General features: G+C 52.5%; 1 protein-coding gene across 2 annotated transcripts in view; it reads right to left on the bottom strand.

The window, feature by feature from the left end:
* Window positions 1-2,905: 2,905 nt before the first annotated feature.
* Window positions 2,906-17,595, bottom strand: part of DENND3 (DENN domain containing 3) — a 59,990-nt gene continuing 45,300 nt past the window's right edge. For both annotated transcript variants that reach the window (XM_045560791.1, XM_045560790.1), the window contains 6 exons: window positions 16,262-16,401; window positions 12,934-13,094; window positions 10,326-10,459; window positions 4,953-5,071; window positions 4,735-4,872; window positions 2,906-3,362 (listed from right to left, as the gene is read on the bottom strand). In XM_045560791.1, coding sequence (XP_045416747.1) covers window positions 3,162-3,362; window positions 4,735-4,872; window positions 4,953-5,071; window positions 10,326-10,459; window positions 12,934-13,094; window positions 16,262-16,401 — 893 coding nt within the window. In that variant the 3' untranslated portion in view covers window positions 2,906-3,161. The remainder of the gene's footprint in view (window positions 3,363-4,734; window positions 4,873-4,952; window positions 5,072-10,325; window positions 10,460-12,933; window positions 13,095-16,261; window positions 16,402-17,595) is intronic.

Here is a 17,595-nt window from a genome sequence, read left to right on the forward strand (position 1 = left end):
TGTGTAATGTGCCCTCTCGGTCGCCACACAAGCCCTGCAAGACACAGGGCGTTCAGGTCATGTGGCCAGAACCCCAGCAAGGCCCAGACCAGGCCCCGGGCCATCTGCCATGCCCGGGGCCCCAGGCTGCCTCCATGTCCCAAGGCACAGAAATCCGGAGCTTCTCCCGTCCTGAGCACGCCGAGGGTCGTGCAGCTGCAGTGTGGGCGAGAGAAACCAGCTCTGTGTGCGCCTCTGCCTCACCTTCTGGGGATGCCACGGCATTGATGCGAGAAACGCAAACAGCAGCCAACAGCAGAGACCACGAGGCAGCTCCACCTGGCCTTCCGACCGTGCCCTCCCCAGCCGCTTGGAGAACACGCCCCTTCATCTTCCCAAGGAGTCAAGAAAAGTCATGCACCTTCAATTCAGATGTTACAGTCACAGTCACTAGGAATCATGTCACCTGGAATCGTGACAGACACAATTCCACAGGCTGTCATTCGAGAACAGCCGATGTGTACACATCTTCTAAGAACAACTCATAAAAGTGTTAGCGGCTGATCATCTTTACAACTCCTGGTCAGCAGCAGAGAGCTGAGATGGGCTTTTGCTTGGCGCCGTGGAGCAGTGCTGGCCCCAGGAGCAAGAAACATGGAGTGGGCGGCTCTGAAATTATACTGAAATATATTTGTTTCTGGTTCAAGATAAACACCTTTTCGTACCAATTTAATTCAGGTTTCTAAAGCCGAGGCCGGGAAGGCATCACAGCCTGTTTAACGAACTCCAACTCATTTTGGTCTTTTCCATGACAAATCATTCATAACAGAATCTCTCCAAAGCACAGAGGAAAGAGTCGAAGGCATCCAAGTGCCCCTTTTGTGCCAGTAAACCCCACTGACAAGGGTTCTGTGAACAAACCCTGCACTGGCTCAGCGCATGTAGTCACCTCGTCCTTCTCTATTGTATAAATGACTATTTCCTAAGAGCCTCTGGTTTTCCTGCACTGGTTTCAAATGCAATCACTGTCAAGATCTTGGAAGTTATCACCATGAGTCAAAGAAATGAAAAACCTGTATTAAAATAACTTGATTGGCACTTAGAGTGAATTAAGAACAAATTCAGAATGGCACTGGATTTGTCAAGACCTCGTCCGCCCGTCTGTGTTGGATAAAGTGAGGAAACTGCACATCAGCGCTTACTGCAAGAATTTATTATCCACAAGATGAAAATACCTGGTTACATGTGGATTGGCATTAAATAACTTATAGACATATATCTGACAGTAAGTATTCACATATTTACAAAAGCAAAATTCAACCTTTTTCCCTTTGCTTCTGGCCAAGTCTTCCTTCTAGAAGTCAGGGGAACACCCCCCTCTCTGCAAGCACAGCCTCTCGGGAAGCAGGAGGCCACACAGCTCTTCTCTGTACCACATTCCCGCGATGCCCCAAGAAGTCAGGGGCTACGTAAAACCAAACCTTGGCGGGAAACAGCAGTCAGTGATGTGCTTCTCCACAATGTAGACCCCACCGGAGGCCGGGGCCCAGGTTTCCATCTGGAGGCCCTGCCAGTGCTCCTGAAGCTTGGCCCCATGCCGGATCCCGACAGATACCCCCAGAGACTCTCAGGGTACGCAGGCTCTGCAGTCTAGTCCTGAGGACCCAGGGCAGAGAGTCCAGCGGGGCTCCGGGATCCAGTGTGCGGTGGCTGTGCAGGGGACGGGCCACATGCCCTCACGATGCGCTGCCAGGCAATGCTCCCCCCACAACCACGCCAAGACCTTCCTCACAGAACATTTAAGGAATGAAACCTCGATATTATAGTAAAAATGTGCAATGGGTCTTTTTTGCAAATATTTATTTACAGCTAGGATCTTTTCAGTTAAATAATAAAACATCATACACATAAACCATATGCACACGAGATGCAAATGGAATTGAAATGTACACCAGTATCTGGTAATATCTTTACCGGGAGACCGAATCCCACATGCTATTTTAGATGGAACTTTTTGTTTGTGATCTTTGGTAGGAAAAATGGTCTAAAGTTTTTTTTTTTTTGGAGACAGAGTCTTGCTCTGTCGTCCAGGGTAGAGCACAGTGGCATCATCACAGCTCACAGCAACCTCAAACTCCTGGGCTCAAGCAATCCTGCCTCAGCCTCCCGAGCAGCTGGGACTAAAGGTGGTCACTGTAATGCCTGGCTTATTTTTTCTATTTTTTGTAGAGACAGAGGTCTCGCTGAGGCTGGTCTTGAACTCCTGGCCTTAAGTAATTCTCCTACCTTGGCCTCCCAGAGTGCTAGGATTACAGGAGTGAGCCACAACACCTGGCCTCTAGGTTTCTTCATTATAAAAATTTTGCATTAATTTAAAAGAAGCCAAGTGTGGTATCACAAGTCTGTAGTCACAGCTACTCAGGAGGCTGAGGTGGGAGGATCACTTAAGCCCAGGGTTCAAATCCAGCCTGGAGCCTGGGCAACACAACAAGACCCCATCTCTAAAAAAGAAAAGGAACCAAGACAGTTTGCTTCAGCCAACCCAACCCCTGGCAGGACAAACCTGACCACAGTGCTGTCACCTCCCCCTGGGTGGCCCCTGGTCAACCTGCTCTGCTGAGAGACAGAGCACGAAGTGGTTATCATAAACTACGCCTTCTCACAGGCCTCGCCAGGCACCAGATGGCCACAGGAGGCTGCAGGGCTCTGGTTCCCCGTCACGCGCCAGCCCAGCGTCCCCAAGCGGTGAGTAAGGACGGGCCAGTGAGTGAAGGAGGCGAAGGAAAGGCAAACCCAGAAGCATGAGGGTCACCTGTGATTCAGCCACGCTGCTGCCCCCTGGTTGTGGACTCCGGAACTTCCTAGACGACATGCAAGGTAAGTTCTCAGCCCTTCTCAGCAGAGGTTATCGCGGACAAATGCGGACAAATGCGGCTGCTTGCCTGGGAAGCCCCAGTGTGAAGCCCTTGGTGCAGTTTAATCACAGAGCGGGAAACTCCAGGAGAGAAGGTGTGTGGCTGTCGGTCCCTCTCGTCACGGGCTGTGTGCTGGACATGCCAGTTCCAGCCCTGCCCTGTGTGGCTCTGTCTCCCCCAGCCCCTTGGGGGCTCCTGCTCCCAGGAAAGCTCCAGAAAGCAGGCGAGAGCACGTGGTCCTCGCTCGCAGAGCACATTCACCCATGTTTACTCGACCTTCCAAATGGCGATCTTGCCCTCGTCCCTGCCCGACCCACTCAGCACGTATCTGTCCTCGGCCGAGCACAGGGTCCTCACGGCATCCGCGTGCGCCGCCAGCTCCTTCTCCACACTCCTCGTCTTGGCGTCGATCACGTAGATCTTCCCTTTGGGCTTCCCCTGGGACAGCCCTCTGCTGCCCACCCAGATCTGCCGGGAACAGATGGGAGGGGCGTCAGCCGGGAAGGGCCCCTCCCGGGGGCACAGTGCTCCACCTGGCATCCTGGTGGACGCGTGCACCCCTCAATCCATGCCTTCCTGGGCAGGGCCTCTGCCGGCTGAGAGGCGGGCGCCACCTGGCAGGCCCAGAGGACCCTTCTCAGGCCGTAAGACCTAATGGACAGTGTGACTCTGGCTAATGATACTGTGTTCTGTACTTGAAGTTGGCTAACAGGGTAGATCTTAAGTGTTCTCACCACAAAAAGAAAAAACCTAACTCTTGAGATGATAGGTATGTTAATTAGCTTGATTGCCGTGATGATTTCACAACGTATATCGAAACATCAGGTTGCAGGCCTTAAGTACATCCGATTTTTATTTGTCAGTTACAGCTCAGTAAAGCTGGGAAACTAACGGCATTTCCCCTGCTGGGTCTCAGCCTTGCCTTGGGAACTGCACGTCCTGTTCCCCCTCTAATTTCTCCCTTTTGGAATGGCAATGTCTGGCCCCGGGCTGTCCCACCACTGCATCTAGGGAAGGAAGAACTGGTTCCTAGTGGCACAGGTTTGCAGCTGGAGAGGAGCTGTGCCCCACAGGGGACAGTACCTGGAGCCTCGTCCATATCTAAGGTCGCTGGGTCCTGTTGGATGAGGTTTTGGACTCAGAGTTAATGCTGGAATGGTTAAGACTTTGGGGGAGGTTGGGAGGGAGTGGATGGATAGGCCTGTGGGACATGTGAATTTTGGGGGGCCGGAGAGCAGCCATCAGTGGGTTGATAGTATCCTCCAAATCCATGTCCTTCCCTAGAACCTCGGAACGTGAGCTTATGTGGAAATGGAGTCTGCAGAGGTAACTAGTTAACATGCGGTTAGGCTGGAGCAGGGTGGGCCCGACCCAGTACGACTGAGGTCCCCATGAGAAGAGAGACAGAGACGGAAAGAGAGAGAACGAATCCTGCGCAACGGCGCGGGCACAGGGTGCGGTGATGCGTCCACAGCCAGGAGCACCAGGACTGCTGGCGGCACCGTGGGCTGAGAGAGCGGCAGGGACTCCATCGTCACACCGAGGCCCAAGAAGGAAGAGCCCTGCTGACACCTTGATTCCAGACCCCAGCCTCAAGGACCGTGAGAAAGTAAGGTCCTGTTGTTTTAAGCCACGTGGTTGGGGGTCATCTGCTATGGCAGCCCTGGGAAACATCCGGTTTCCAAGTGCTTTGGCCGCACCACGAAACCCGAGGTGCGGGACACCCTGTGGGGCCAAATGGCACCCATTCCGCTCGTTGCCATTAAGGACAGTAGGTTCCTGAGAGGTGAGGGCAGAAGCACACGTCAGCACGGGGGCGGTGGGGGCCCCTCCACCCTACCTGCTGCTTCACCCTGATCATGCAGCTGATCTCCAAGCAGTCCTGCAGGGGCACCCTCTCGGGGGGCTGGGCCAGATCCTTCAGGCTCCAGATGAAAACCTCGCTGTACCCCGCACAGGCCGCCCACAGCTGCTCCTGCTGGAAGAGAAACCGAGACGTGGGCTGCGGGCCATGGCAGGCAGGGCCCCGCGTGCTGGGCGCACAGACGCTGCTGGTACCTCGGGCAGGAGCTGGAAGGCGAGGAAGGACGTGCTCATCTCTCCCAAGTTCTCCTCGATCTTCAACTCTTGACGAAGAAAGCCGTTCGTGGTCACAGCCACGATGCTGTTGCCGGTACCTGCAGAACAACGGAGCTAGGATGAGGAAGGGCAGAGCGGGCTGGAGACACACGTGAGCACAAAGGGCTGGTCAGTGTGACATGACCACCGACTCCTGGGATAGGCGCCGGCTGGAGTTGGCATTTGTGCCAGGCCTGCCCCATGGCACCTGTGGCCCCCTCACCACCACTCCACGCTGTGGCACGTGGGGCCGTGACCCCCCTTTTTACTGATGGGGAAACCACCAGACCCAGCGCCCTCTTCCGATCTGCACAGCAAGTGCAGCTTTTCCCACCACGGGTGTTCTGGGTTTTCCATCAAGTGAAGCCAAACTGGTCCGAACGCGGTTAGCGGCTGTTCAAATTCGAGGCCCTAGCACCCTGCGCCTGTGGAGCACGGCTCTGTGCTGTCCTAAGTGCTTTTCTACTCATCACTCAAGTGGAACGTCTTTTGCAAACCAAAGGAGTTTCCACACCTGTGAGAGCGATAAGCCACCAAAATGCGCACCGCACAGAGGAGGTAAAATCACGTCTGCAGAGAAGATTGAAGGTGTCTTTAAGGAAAAGCTAAGGTGTCGCCTGTCTTTCCTCTCTCGGTTTCACTGCACACAGCCCTCCACCCCCTACCCAGGAGCTAAAGCCGCACAGCCAGCGTGAGGGCTGGGAAGACACACACCCATTTTGCGGGGAGCCCCCAGGGAGCCCCATCCATACCTCGAGGGAGGAGCCCGTTCACAAGCGAAGAGGCCCCAGGGAGCACCAGTGGGGCAGAGGGCGGGCTGGACAGCAGCAGGAAGTGCTCCCGCCTAGAGATGCTGTCCTGGCTTCATACAGCTGCAGGGGACATGGGACTGGGACTGGGACCCCACCGGCACTCAGCCTCATCCGAGGAATGGCCCCCTTGGTCCTTGGGTGCCCAGTGGCTCTGAAGCTAAGCTGGGTTCACAGCTCTCCTTCCTGCTTCTAAGTCCAGCTGAGTGTTGCTTTTCCTGAGACCTAGTCTCTGAAGGCCAGCATCCTGCAGGAAGCCTCGTCCAGATGTGCGACTGTCCACTTGGACTAATGGATGGGGCCCTGTCAGATGCTGCTGCCTGTCGGTGACACTGGGCGGCAGGAGCCACGGGAAGCCTGTCTGCCAAGGGGCTTCAGCCACCCTGGACCTGGGGGGTCCTCCGGCCCCTGGGCTCCTCCTTGGTGTGGGGCTGCCAGCTCCAAAACCACTCCTGGCTCTTCATAAACTCGCGGACATGCGCTAATGCTGCCTGGGCCCCCGGGGCTGGGACTCAGACCGGGACCCTGGCCGTGACCACGTGCAGGGAGCCTGCTGCACACAGAAGGCCAACGGGGGCAGCAGGTGCGGGCAGGCTGGACCAGTGTCCCCCCAGCTGGGCCTGGGGAGGGCTTTGTCCCACCCAGGACTGAAGGACAAAGAGCATAAAGGGGGCAAGGGCAGGAGCAGAGAGAACAGCGTGGGGGAAGCTGGCAAGGGAAGGTGGCAGTTCTCGGGGCACCCTGCATGCTGGGCTCCATCCTGGGGGTGTGGCAGCCAGGGGGTCCCCCTTACTCTGCTGCTTCACTTGTCACCCCCTTTAGACGCTTTGGTCCTGTCCTGTGTCCCCTTTCACATCTGGGCCAGAGCAGTGCCACCGGGTGTGGGTTCTGGGTCCCCATCATTGACACTCGCAGTCAGTGTACACTTGGAGGCCGACAGTGCTTGGGCTTTCAGCCTCTCTTGACCCTCAGCGCTCTCCAGGGAAGGGTGGTGTTTGCATCTCACTTTTCCAATGGAGAACCAGACTCCGAGAGGGTGAGGGGTCTGCCCACGGTGACCACACGTCTGGTGGCCAAGGCTGGACTGAGCCCGAATGCACGGGGAAGCCACAGCCGAACCGAGAGCACCCCCAGCAAGCTGGCAGCCTCTGAGCACGGGTGATGGGGCAGGTGTCCACTTCCCTTCCAGAAACACCCTGAGCACTCGGCCTTCCAGGCCACATGCAGGCCTGGTGGTGCCCAGGGGGAGCTGCCCAGCTGAAATGCCGTCAGGGGGCTGGAGAGGAAGCCCGGGACCACCACCCGCCCTGCTCCCAGGTCTTTCTCAGGCCGTGCTCGGCACCCACAGATACCTGCACAGAACAAAGACAAGTGCGTGAGCCAAGCACCTGAACTGATGGCATCTGGAGGTGACCAGGATCTCCGCTTGCCATCCTTGTCTAGATAGAGACTTACAACACTTCATAAGCAAATATTCTCTTCTACCTAAAGGACCTCTACTTTCCTCGTTGTTACACAGGAAAACTACTTACTGTATTAAGTTAAATTGGAAAATAAAAGGGATTCTATCCTCAAAGCAAGGCTATCCATCCTCATTCTAATCTCTGTTATCCCCCGGCTATAATCAACAGGCACCTTTCAGCCCAAGGCTTGGTCAGCGACATTAGTCCCAAATGCAGGCACAGGTGGACACACACACAAGCACACATACACACATCTGACGGCCACTGAAGACCAACCATGGCCGAGGGGGTGTGGCCCTCGAAGGAGAAGACACAAACGTGGAGAGCGGCACACCTGCCCAGTTCTCCGCAGGGCACCAGGGGGAGGTGACAGTTCCACCGCACATGGCTGAGGGGCCAACTTAAGGCTGCCAGTATAGCTGGAAATGGAGAGGAAATATCCTCAAAATGAGGGGACCCCAAAGTATATGTGTATATATAAACTTTCCTCAACTCCTAGGCTGAGTCCTAAACTGCACATAAACAGCAGAAAGCAGTAGCTGGAACGTTCAAGAGCTGAGAAGACATTCCAGATCTCCAAGTGTACAAAGCAAACGTTAATAGATGTAAGGGAAAGACGGACTGCAGTGCCAAGATAGCAGGGGACGTCGCCAACTCTCAGTGACAGACAGATCACCTAGAGAACATCAACAAAGAAACACTGGCATGAAAATGCACACTAGACCAAACAGGCCTAACTGACGTTTCCAGAACGTTCCACCCGCCTGCTGCAGAACACGGTTCTTTTCTTCAGCACCTACAACATTCTCCAGAACAGACCACATCTTAGGCCACAAAACAAGTCTCAATAAATTTTAAACAGTAGAAATCATATCCAGTATCTTTTCTGACCACAAAGGAAAAAAACTAGGAATAAAAAGGAACCTCAGAAGCTACACGACACATAGCAATTAAACAACACACTCCTGAACGACCATTGGGTCAGCAAAGACATGAAGGAAATGCAGAAATGTCTTGAAACGAATGAAAATGGAAACAACACACCAAACTCTGTGGGATGCAGGGAAGCGGCATGGGGAGAGGTCACAGCAGTAATCGCCTAGTCAGGAGAGCTGAGAAGTCAGGTGAACCACCCAACAATGCCCTCAAGGAACTAGGAAAGCGAGAACAAATCAAAACCACAATTAGTAGAAGGAAAGAAATAATAAAGAGCAGAAACAAATGAAATGAAACTAAAACAACACAGGTCAATGAAATGAAAAGTTGTTTTTTGAAAAGGTAAACACAATCAACAAACCTTTACCTAGATTAGAAGAAAAAAGGAGAGAAGACCAAAATAAATAAAATCAGAACTGAAAACGGAGATATAACAACTGAGACCAGAGAAATACAAAACCATATGATTATTTCAACAGATGCTGAAAAAGCATTTGATAAAACTCAATATCCCTTTATGATAAAAACCCTCATCAAGATGGGTATAGAAGGAACAAACCTAAAATATAAAAGCCACATATAATAAACCCACAGCTAATATCTTACCAAACAGGGAAAAACTGATAGGCCTTTCCTCTAAGATCTGGGACAAGAATACCCACCTTTACCACTTATATTCAACATAATACCGAAAGCCCTGGCCAGAACAGTTAGGCAAGAGATGGAAAGGGCATCCAAATTGTAAAGGAAGAAGAAAAATTAGCCTTGTTTGCTAATGAGACATGATCTTACACTTAGAAAAACCTAAAGACTCCACCAAGGGGGGAGGAGGGGACCAGTAAATTCACGCCTAATGGGTGCGGTGCGCACTTTCTGGCAGTTGGGCACACTTGTAGCTCTGACTCGGGCGGTGCAAAGGCAATACATGTAACCAAAGTGTTTGTACCCCCATAATATTGAGATTTAAAAAAAAAGACTCTACCACAAAACTGTTAGAAAACCACAGGATACCGTTTCACTCCCACCAGGATGGTTTCAATAATTAAAAAAAAAAAATAGGTAAGTTTTTGGTGAGGATGTGGAGAAACTGGAACCCCCATGCTGCCAGTGGGGACGCAAACTGGTACAGCCACTTTGTGAGACAGTTAAACAGTCAACCCAACGTGCATCTACCGGGGAAAGGAGGGATTGCACCCCGGCAATGAAAAGGAATGTGCTTCTGATGCTTGGAACACCACAGATGGATCCTAAAAACACTATGCTGACTGGAGAAAGCCAGATACAAAAGAATACATACTGTAGGATCCATTTATAGAAAGTTCTGGAAAAACAAATTCACAGTGACAGAACTAAGAACAATCGTACCCCTTCGAGTTGAGGGGGCGGGGGCACTGCCTGGAAAGGGGACCTTAAGCTGTGATGGAACTGCTCTGTATCTTGGCTGGTTTGATGGCTATATAGTGTATGTTTGTCAAGATGTGACAATCTGTTCGCTTGTTTTGTGCCTTTTACTATATGTAAACTATGCTTCCGTTAAAAAAACACAATGGTGATCATCACTCACATAAGCCGGTACTTGCCAAGGAAGACCTCAAAGTCCTCCGGGACATTCAGAAACGTAGCATGTGAGCCACCAGGTAGAGCACCTGCCCCTCCCATCGCTCCCTGGCAAGATGCCTGGCTCGGTCCTGCAGACGGGCCCCCAGGTCTGAGCAGGGGCACCAGAGACAATCACACGGCACTGCCTCACCAGGCAGGTCCCCCAATGGGGACAGGGGACAAGACCACCAAGGGCTGAGGGAGGAGCAGCCATAACTTGGGGGACCTGGGCCAGGTGCACCCCCACAGCAGAGAGAGCAAAGGTTAGGGGCAGGAATGTGGCCAGCGCACCCAGGGTGGGGGGCAGAGAAGCCGGGGGGAGTCATGGGGAGCCCCTGCAGAGCAGCAAACTCATCGCTGCACAGCAAAGGAGCCAGATTGTAAAGTAAAAACCAGAAATGGGCAAAGAAAAGGAAGCGAGAGAGGCTTTCACTTTCACCTGGCATCCTTTCCCAGGCAGGGAGTGGGCGTACCTGACCCCTGGCCCCCACTCCCCCAGGACTTACAGCACCACAGGCGGCCGCCGTGCAGCCTGATGGATGAGAGGCCGCCGCCCGGCAGCTGGAACCGGCCGGTCACCCGCAGCGTGCTCACATTCCAAGCCAGGACCGTCCCGTCCACGCTGCACGAGAAAACCTCCCTGGAGGTTCAAAAGACACATGCAGGTGTTTAATCGAGGCCTTGAAAACACTTCCACCCCTTAACCCGGGAAAGAACAAAGTTACCATGAGATAAAATATCCTCAACGTCAATAATAACACTTGAGCATCCTACAAACACGGCCTGAACAAGGCTTCGTTAAAATGTAACCAATTCGGCAGAAAAAGGCGGCTTCTTGGGATGCCCACCTCTCCCGGGTGTGTGCTGTGGGCCCGGCGAGGTGTCGGCAAGCAGGACCGTGGTCGCCCGCTGACTGAACCCCAGCTCCATCTAAGGGCCCGTCCACAGAGGGGCCGGGATGGCAGGCGCACTCCTCCGCACTCAAGTTCACCGTCAGCCACGGGTGAGGGGCCGCGGGGGTGGGTTGCAGCAGCACCACACACCTCCCTTCACCTCCCGAGCTGTTCACTTGCAGGCTGGCACCTCGTACCCCGACCTGAACAGGCCTGACACACGGTGCCCCTGACACTAAGGGAGAAGGGGTACGGAGCAGTGGTCCCCCTCCCCACCCCTGCATCCAGGGCTGGGGCTGCCTGGGACCCGCCTCCCACCCCACTGGGGCTCCGCTTGCTCCACATTGGAGAGGGAGACCCCGCCTCGTCCTCATCTCCCGGACGGCCACTGTGTGCTGGCCCTGGGCTCACTGCAGGACACTCGAGCAGAGCAGACGCGGCCCTGGCAGTGAGGGAAGAAACTGTCACGAGTAGGACTTCACCCCCAAAAAGAGACATGTTGTTGTCCTAATCCCCAGGACCTCAGAATGTGACCTGCTTTAGAAACAGGCTCTTTATGGAGGTGTCCAAGTGAAAATGAGATTGTTGGGGTGGCCCTAACCCAGCACAACTGGTGTCCCTACACACAGGGGGGGTTTGGGCACAGAGGGAGAATGCTGTGAGAAGACAGGGCTGATGGGTCCACAAGGCAAGGGACACCAGGGACTTCGGACAGCCACCAGAGCTGGGACAGTGAGGAGGGGCCTCCCTTGCAGGCCGAGCGAATGTGGCCCTGCCAGCGCCTTGATGTGGGACTTCTGGCCTCCAGAACTGTGCAGTGTCTGCTGCCCTAGGCCATCTAGGTTGTGGTGCTGTCATGGCAGCCCCAGGACGCTAATGCAAAAGTAAAATACATCATTTGCTAGAAAGTGGTAAGTGGTCAGACAAAGCAGGTAGGTAGGTAGGAAGTGGGGGTCTGCCTGGGGAATTTGGATGGGGCCAGAGAAACGAACACCCTGGTTCTCCCAGGGACAAGCAAGAGCAGGAACGCAGGGGACCAGGCCCCCCTGGACAGGGTGAGTGGGCGTGGGGGCCCCAGCCCGTAGGCCAGACCCTGCTCCCCATGGACAACCTCAGAGTGTTGTGGTTCAAATCTCTCATTTCCCAGGACTTGGTCCCAGGCAGGGTAGGGCTGGAGGGTGAATCAGCACAGCCCATGTGATGACAGTCATGCTCGTCTTTGTGGGATTCAGAGCCACCTGTCCCGCATGGCCCAGGCAAGGCAGAGAGGGCAGGACCGGACTGGCACGCCCAGCTCTGGGCTTCAGAGGGAAAGAGAAATTGGTGGGTTTTCAAATGAGGGCACTTGGCCAGCCAGGTGCAGTGGCTCACGCCTGTGATCCTAGCACTTTGGGAGGCCAAGGTGAGAGGATCACTTGAGGCCTTAGAAGTTTGAGACCAGCCTGGATGATAACAAGACTCTGTCTCTACAAAAAACAAAAGAAAACTCAGCTGAGTGTGGTGGCGCATGCCTGTAATCCAGCTACTCGAGAGGCTGAGACTGGAGGAGCACTTGAGCCCAGAAGTTGGAGCTGCAGCGAGCTATGATGACTCTGCACTGCAGCCTGGGCAACAGAGTGAGACCCCCGGCTCAAAAACGAAAACAAACAAACAAAAAACCCCAGAAAACAAAAAGAATTAGGGTACTTGGACTGAAGACCACCACCTGGAAGTGCTTTGCCAGAGCACTCCGAAGCTGGCAGGCTCGGCTGGGCAGGACGAGGCCCCCACTTCAGTCCTGGCCAGAGGCTACAGCTGCTGGCCTGCAGGTGACTTTTCTCGGGGGTGGGCTGGGGATACAGTGACATCTGTAAAACGGAGGCAACACTGAAAACCGAGGAGAGCCCACACACAACTCCAGCCTTCTGATGTCACAATCGGCCTATCTCCCCAGGGGTGTGACCCTCCCGGGCTGCCACAGGCCACCACGCCCCGGGATGACTCAGCAGGGAGGCGAGTGCGGGTACCAGTTACTGCCACGCTCAGCCTGGGACGGTCTCACAGGAGAAACGCATTTCTCTGCACCCGTGAGCAGAAACAGACCAAGAACATCACCGGGCTTTCCTCGTTCCAGACCTGCGTCCCTCTGCACCCCTCGGAGCCTTTGGGAACCCCACCCTCTGCCGACCCTGCCCCACCCAAGAGCCAAACCATTCCTTCTCCCAGCAGAGCCCACCCGCACCTGGGCGCCTTGTTTCCGTCCTGCACAATCAAGCCCGTGACACTGGAGCGGTGATCCGTGAGCTGCTTGTTGCAGGACATGCTGTGGACATTGATGATGTAGATGACGGAGTCCTCCGAGCCGATCCACACCTGGTTCTGCTCCACCATCGCCATGCAGTTCTGACGGAGGCCAAGGGAAAATGAGCACACAGTCCACCCTCGACCTCCGCGGTGCTTATGTCCTACTAATGTACATTTGCCACCAACACTGAACCAGAGCACCCAGGGGACATGCGGGGTGAGGGTTATAATGTTTTCATCAATCCATCAGTATACAACCTTGTTTTGTGTGTGCTTCTGTTTAAAAGACACCTTATTTATTTCTATTATTTTAGAGGTGGGGTCTGGCTCTGTCACCCAGGCTGGAGTTCAGTGGCACCAGCACACCTCTTGGGCTCAAGCAATGCTCCGGCCTCGGCCTGCCAAAGCTCTGGGATTGTAGGCGTGAGCCACCGCAGCGGCCAGGACACCTTGTTTGTATACGTACATTGATTCATTAACATCGAACTCACGGCCAACAGCACCCTCAATCCTGCCTGAACAGAGCGCATCAGCCCAGGCGTTTCCTCCAGGGGACACGCCACAGCCTCCTTGTGCTTAACACACTAGACAGCACCTCAGCATTATGGCTGAGGGTCACTTTAAACAGCAAAATCACCAACAAAAAGCACAAAAGTGTGAAAACCGTGGCACTAACGGGCCACAGGAAGGACACCTGTCGCCAGCGTGAGCTGAGCCCAGGAGGCAGAGTGCCGCCTGGTCCAACCCGGCTGGGAATGTGCACATCGGGCGACTCGACTGTCCTCCCACTCTGCACGTGCACGTCTGTGGGTAACCAGGAAAGCGCCGTGAGTGTCTGTGTGGGAGGTTACAGGTGAGCTTTAGCGCGTGGCCTAGTTGGCAAACAGTCTCCCCAACAACGAGAGCCACTGTCGACAACAAACTGCCTGTGCCCTTTGTGGCCAGACGGGGTGTTCCCAGGGTTCCGACTTCGCAAAACAGCCAATGGCTACTTGTGGGCTTTCTGAAATCATAAACTGAGGATTCAAACGTGGAAGAGTTAGGAAAGTCACCTAAACAAGTGGCATACAGCTGTCCTCGACTGCCCGTCCCACCAATCCACGCATCCCTGAGCTGCTCTCCCTACTCTCCCTACGTCTCACCTGGAACTCCCGGGGCAGAATCAGACACAGACATTTAGCTAGTGGCTTTGCTGTTTCTGCTTTAGTTTTGTGATTACCTTTCCTGTCTTCATCCATGATATGTGCAACATTTTGCTGATAGCTGAACAAATGTCTCAGATTTTCAAATGCAAATAGATGTCGAAGAACAAAAGTTACATCATGTTGACAGGTGCTGAGGACTAGATGCAGTGCTAGCTTTGGTGGATGTGGTACTAGATATCATACTAGATAATATCGATGGTGGTTAATTGTTACTTCTCTTAAGTCAGAAGAAAGCTCTTACAAAAACTGACAATTTTAACTGTAGCAGTTAAGTATTCCCATAATTTAGAAAAGGGCATTAACCTGCTGATTTCAGCATCATTCACTTAAAAGAGCCCTTTCTTTTTAGGCATCTACTTGAGGATGGGTATAATTTTAGTAAAGTATTTTTCGTTAGTGACCTCAAGATAAGATGTCTTAGATAAACTACTTTGAACTTCAAATTTCAGAGGAAGCAGCATTTTCATGAAATATCATCCAAGTTTATTTCTTGTCAAATGGTATGAAATATCTCTATAAAACTAGCAGGAAGATATTTTCACATAACTGGGCTAACTTGTTGCTTTAAATGTTACTGGCCTGATCGGAAGGCAGCAGAGACTGCTATAAAATGCAACCTTTTGGTTTTATTTTAACTAGGATTTTTAAAGTTATTCTACTATTTAAAAGTCTTTGAAATGCTTATAACTAAAAACAAACAGAAAAAACATAAATTTAGAATAAGAACAATTTCCTTAAATTCTTTTTCTTTTTTTTTTTTTTTTTTTGGTTTGGTCTAAAGCATTATTAGACTTTTTTAAAACGTTAATTTATTATATCATGGATCCTGTTACTTTATCATCTGAGACCTGTTATTTGAATATGGGGAGGAAATAATTTGGCAATTTCCTATCTTGCTAACATGCAAAGTTTGCCATTCAGGCATGTAAGAGTGATCTTCACCCTCTCAGCAAAATGTGTTTGAATTCACAATATTTCTGTTTGATAGCAGTTTCAAAAGCATGTTCTGTGCCACAGCTTGTCATATTATCTCTAGATGAGGGAACACAGCCATCAAAACTGATACTAAACAGTGCCTGACACGTGCTTTGGTATATACACTTCACTAGATCATTCTTTTCAGATTACACGTATAAAAAAATAGGTTCTATCACATTCAAGGAGTGAGGCATGATTTCCCTAGCAAGATCCCTGGGGCAGTGGCTTTTATATCCACAGAGTATCTTGAATAGGATAAAGCCCACCAGGCAGTAGATGCATCAATGGGAAAATATTTTGCGAAGTATAAAATGCAATTTAAACGTGGGCCATAAGAACGCCTGCACACACACAACAGGCAGATGGACGGAGGACGCGCAGCCACAGCGAGGGGGTCCCATGCCAGCAAAGCAGGGGAAGATGTCCCGTGAGCCACCGCGAGGGCACATGGAGGGGCGGGAAGGGGAAATGCTCCAGAAATGGTCTCAAGGTGGGAGGGGCTGCCGAGGGCCCTGGGGAGACCAGCAAGACGGGGCCCCGGATTCCACACTCGAGCTACCGCGATGTGTGCAAGAGCTGACACTCAGGCAGTGCCCAGAACTTATTACCAAAAGTGTATTAACAGCTGTACCTGTAAAATCACCAGAAAAAATTCAGGCTTGCTTTTATGTGAAGGAATAATGGGTGACGAGTGGACACTGTGAGTCTTGCTGGCCCCCGGCCTCGCTGCTGCCCGGGACGCAGGGCGGAGGGGTGGCCACCAGGCTGCCACAGTGTCAGCTGGACAGCAGCCTTCACACAGAACATCGCAGGCGCGGCATGTGGGCAACTGACGGCTTTTAGATGGGGGAGTCAAAGGCGTTCTCTTCTCCCTCAATAAAGATGTGTAAGTAAAAGGCGGGAACCAGCTTACATTTAATTCAAACACTCAAGATAGAAATTAAAGGCCTCCTGCCTACTGAAACCGAGTGACGCTGCGGAATAATGTGCGTCCTGCTGTCGTGTGTGGGTGGACGCGTGCAGGCCTCACAGATCTGCGCTGACTTAACACAGCCTGACTTGCCTGGCGCTTCGGTTACTCACCAGTTTGGAAGTGCCCACTTTAAAGCAGTGCTGGTGGACTGTCCACGAGGAAGCGTCGTACACAATCACTCTGCCGTTGTTCAGAGCGCACCAGAGTTTGGGGTGAGTGTCCTCAACTTTCTCGGCTGGGTCAAGGTGCCCTAAAGAGGAGTGAACATGAAAATGCCTGAAAGAGAAGCTCTTGATGCATCAGCAGGGATTCGTGCCATCCCTTGGGTGTGACTGGGCACCTCCTAAGCGCCAGGGTGCTGGAGATGCCAAGATGAGCGAACCTGACACTGCCCCACCTCTTGTCACTTAGTCTTAGGAGCTGCCAGACAGAATCAGAGCCAGGCGCCCTGGGGACACAGGACTGGGGAGCTTTGCTGAGACAGGACCTGAGGGTGAGTGAGGTTCACTAGAGAACAGCGTTGGAGGCAGAGGGCACAGGAGGAGGGCGGGTGGGCCTGGGCACAGAAGCAGGGGCTGGAGAGGCCGCTGCAGGGCTGCAGCGCTGCCGCTGATTCACGCCCTCGCCCAGAGTGCAGCGGAGCCCTGCGGCCCACACCTGCACCAACACTACTCAGTAGTGTCGATCTGTTTAGTTTTGGCCACTGTAAGGGTGTGAAGATTCTGGTTTTTTAAAACTGTGGTTTTGTTTGTATTTCCCTAATTGCTAATGAAGCCGATGGCTTTAATTGGCCATTTGGATATCTTCTTTTGTGAAGTGTCTATGTCTCTTACCAATTTTTGAACTGAGTTGTCTCATTCTCCCCAATTTGTAGCTGTTCTATATTGTTGGTTTTTTTTTTTTTTTTGAGATGGGGTCTCACTATGTTGCCCAGGCTGGAGTGCAGCAGCTGCTCACAGGTGCAATCGTAGCGTACTATAGCCTCGAACCCCCAGGCTCAACCGATCCTCCCGCCTCCTCCCAAGTAGCTGGGACTACAGGTGCCGCCACTGCGCATGGTTAGTCATTCTGTTCTTCTTGATATAAACCCTAACTGATTCTATTGTGCTGTAAACATCCTTTCCAAGTCTGTAACTTGCATTTTCACCTTATTTAAAGTATCTTTCTAAAATCATTGATTTTAATGTCAAATTCATCAGTCCTTTCCTTTATGGTTAGTATTAATAGTTTTATACCATGGGGTTATGAATATATTCTTCTCTACTATCTTCTAGAAATGTGCTCACTTTAGCTACTCATGTTTGTTTGCTTTTACTGTTTGCATTTAGATTTCACCCCACTAGGAACTGATCGCTGTGTGCAGTCCGAGGGGCTCAGTCCCGACTTTCCACGTGGAAACAGTGTCCCACCACCGCTAGCGGTGAAGGCAGCCTTGCCCGCCCCT

The sequence above is a fragment of the Lemur catta genome, chromosome 9 (genome assembly GCF_020740605.2).
Source record: "Lemur catta isolate mLemCat1 chromosome 9, mLemCat1.pri, whole genome shotgun sequence".
Classification (NCBI taxonomy): domain Eukaryota; kingdom Metazoa; phylum Chordata; class Mammalia; order Primates; family Lemuridae; genus Lemur; species Lemur catta.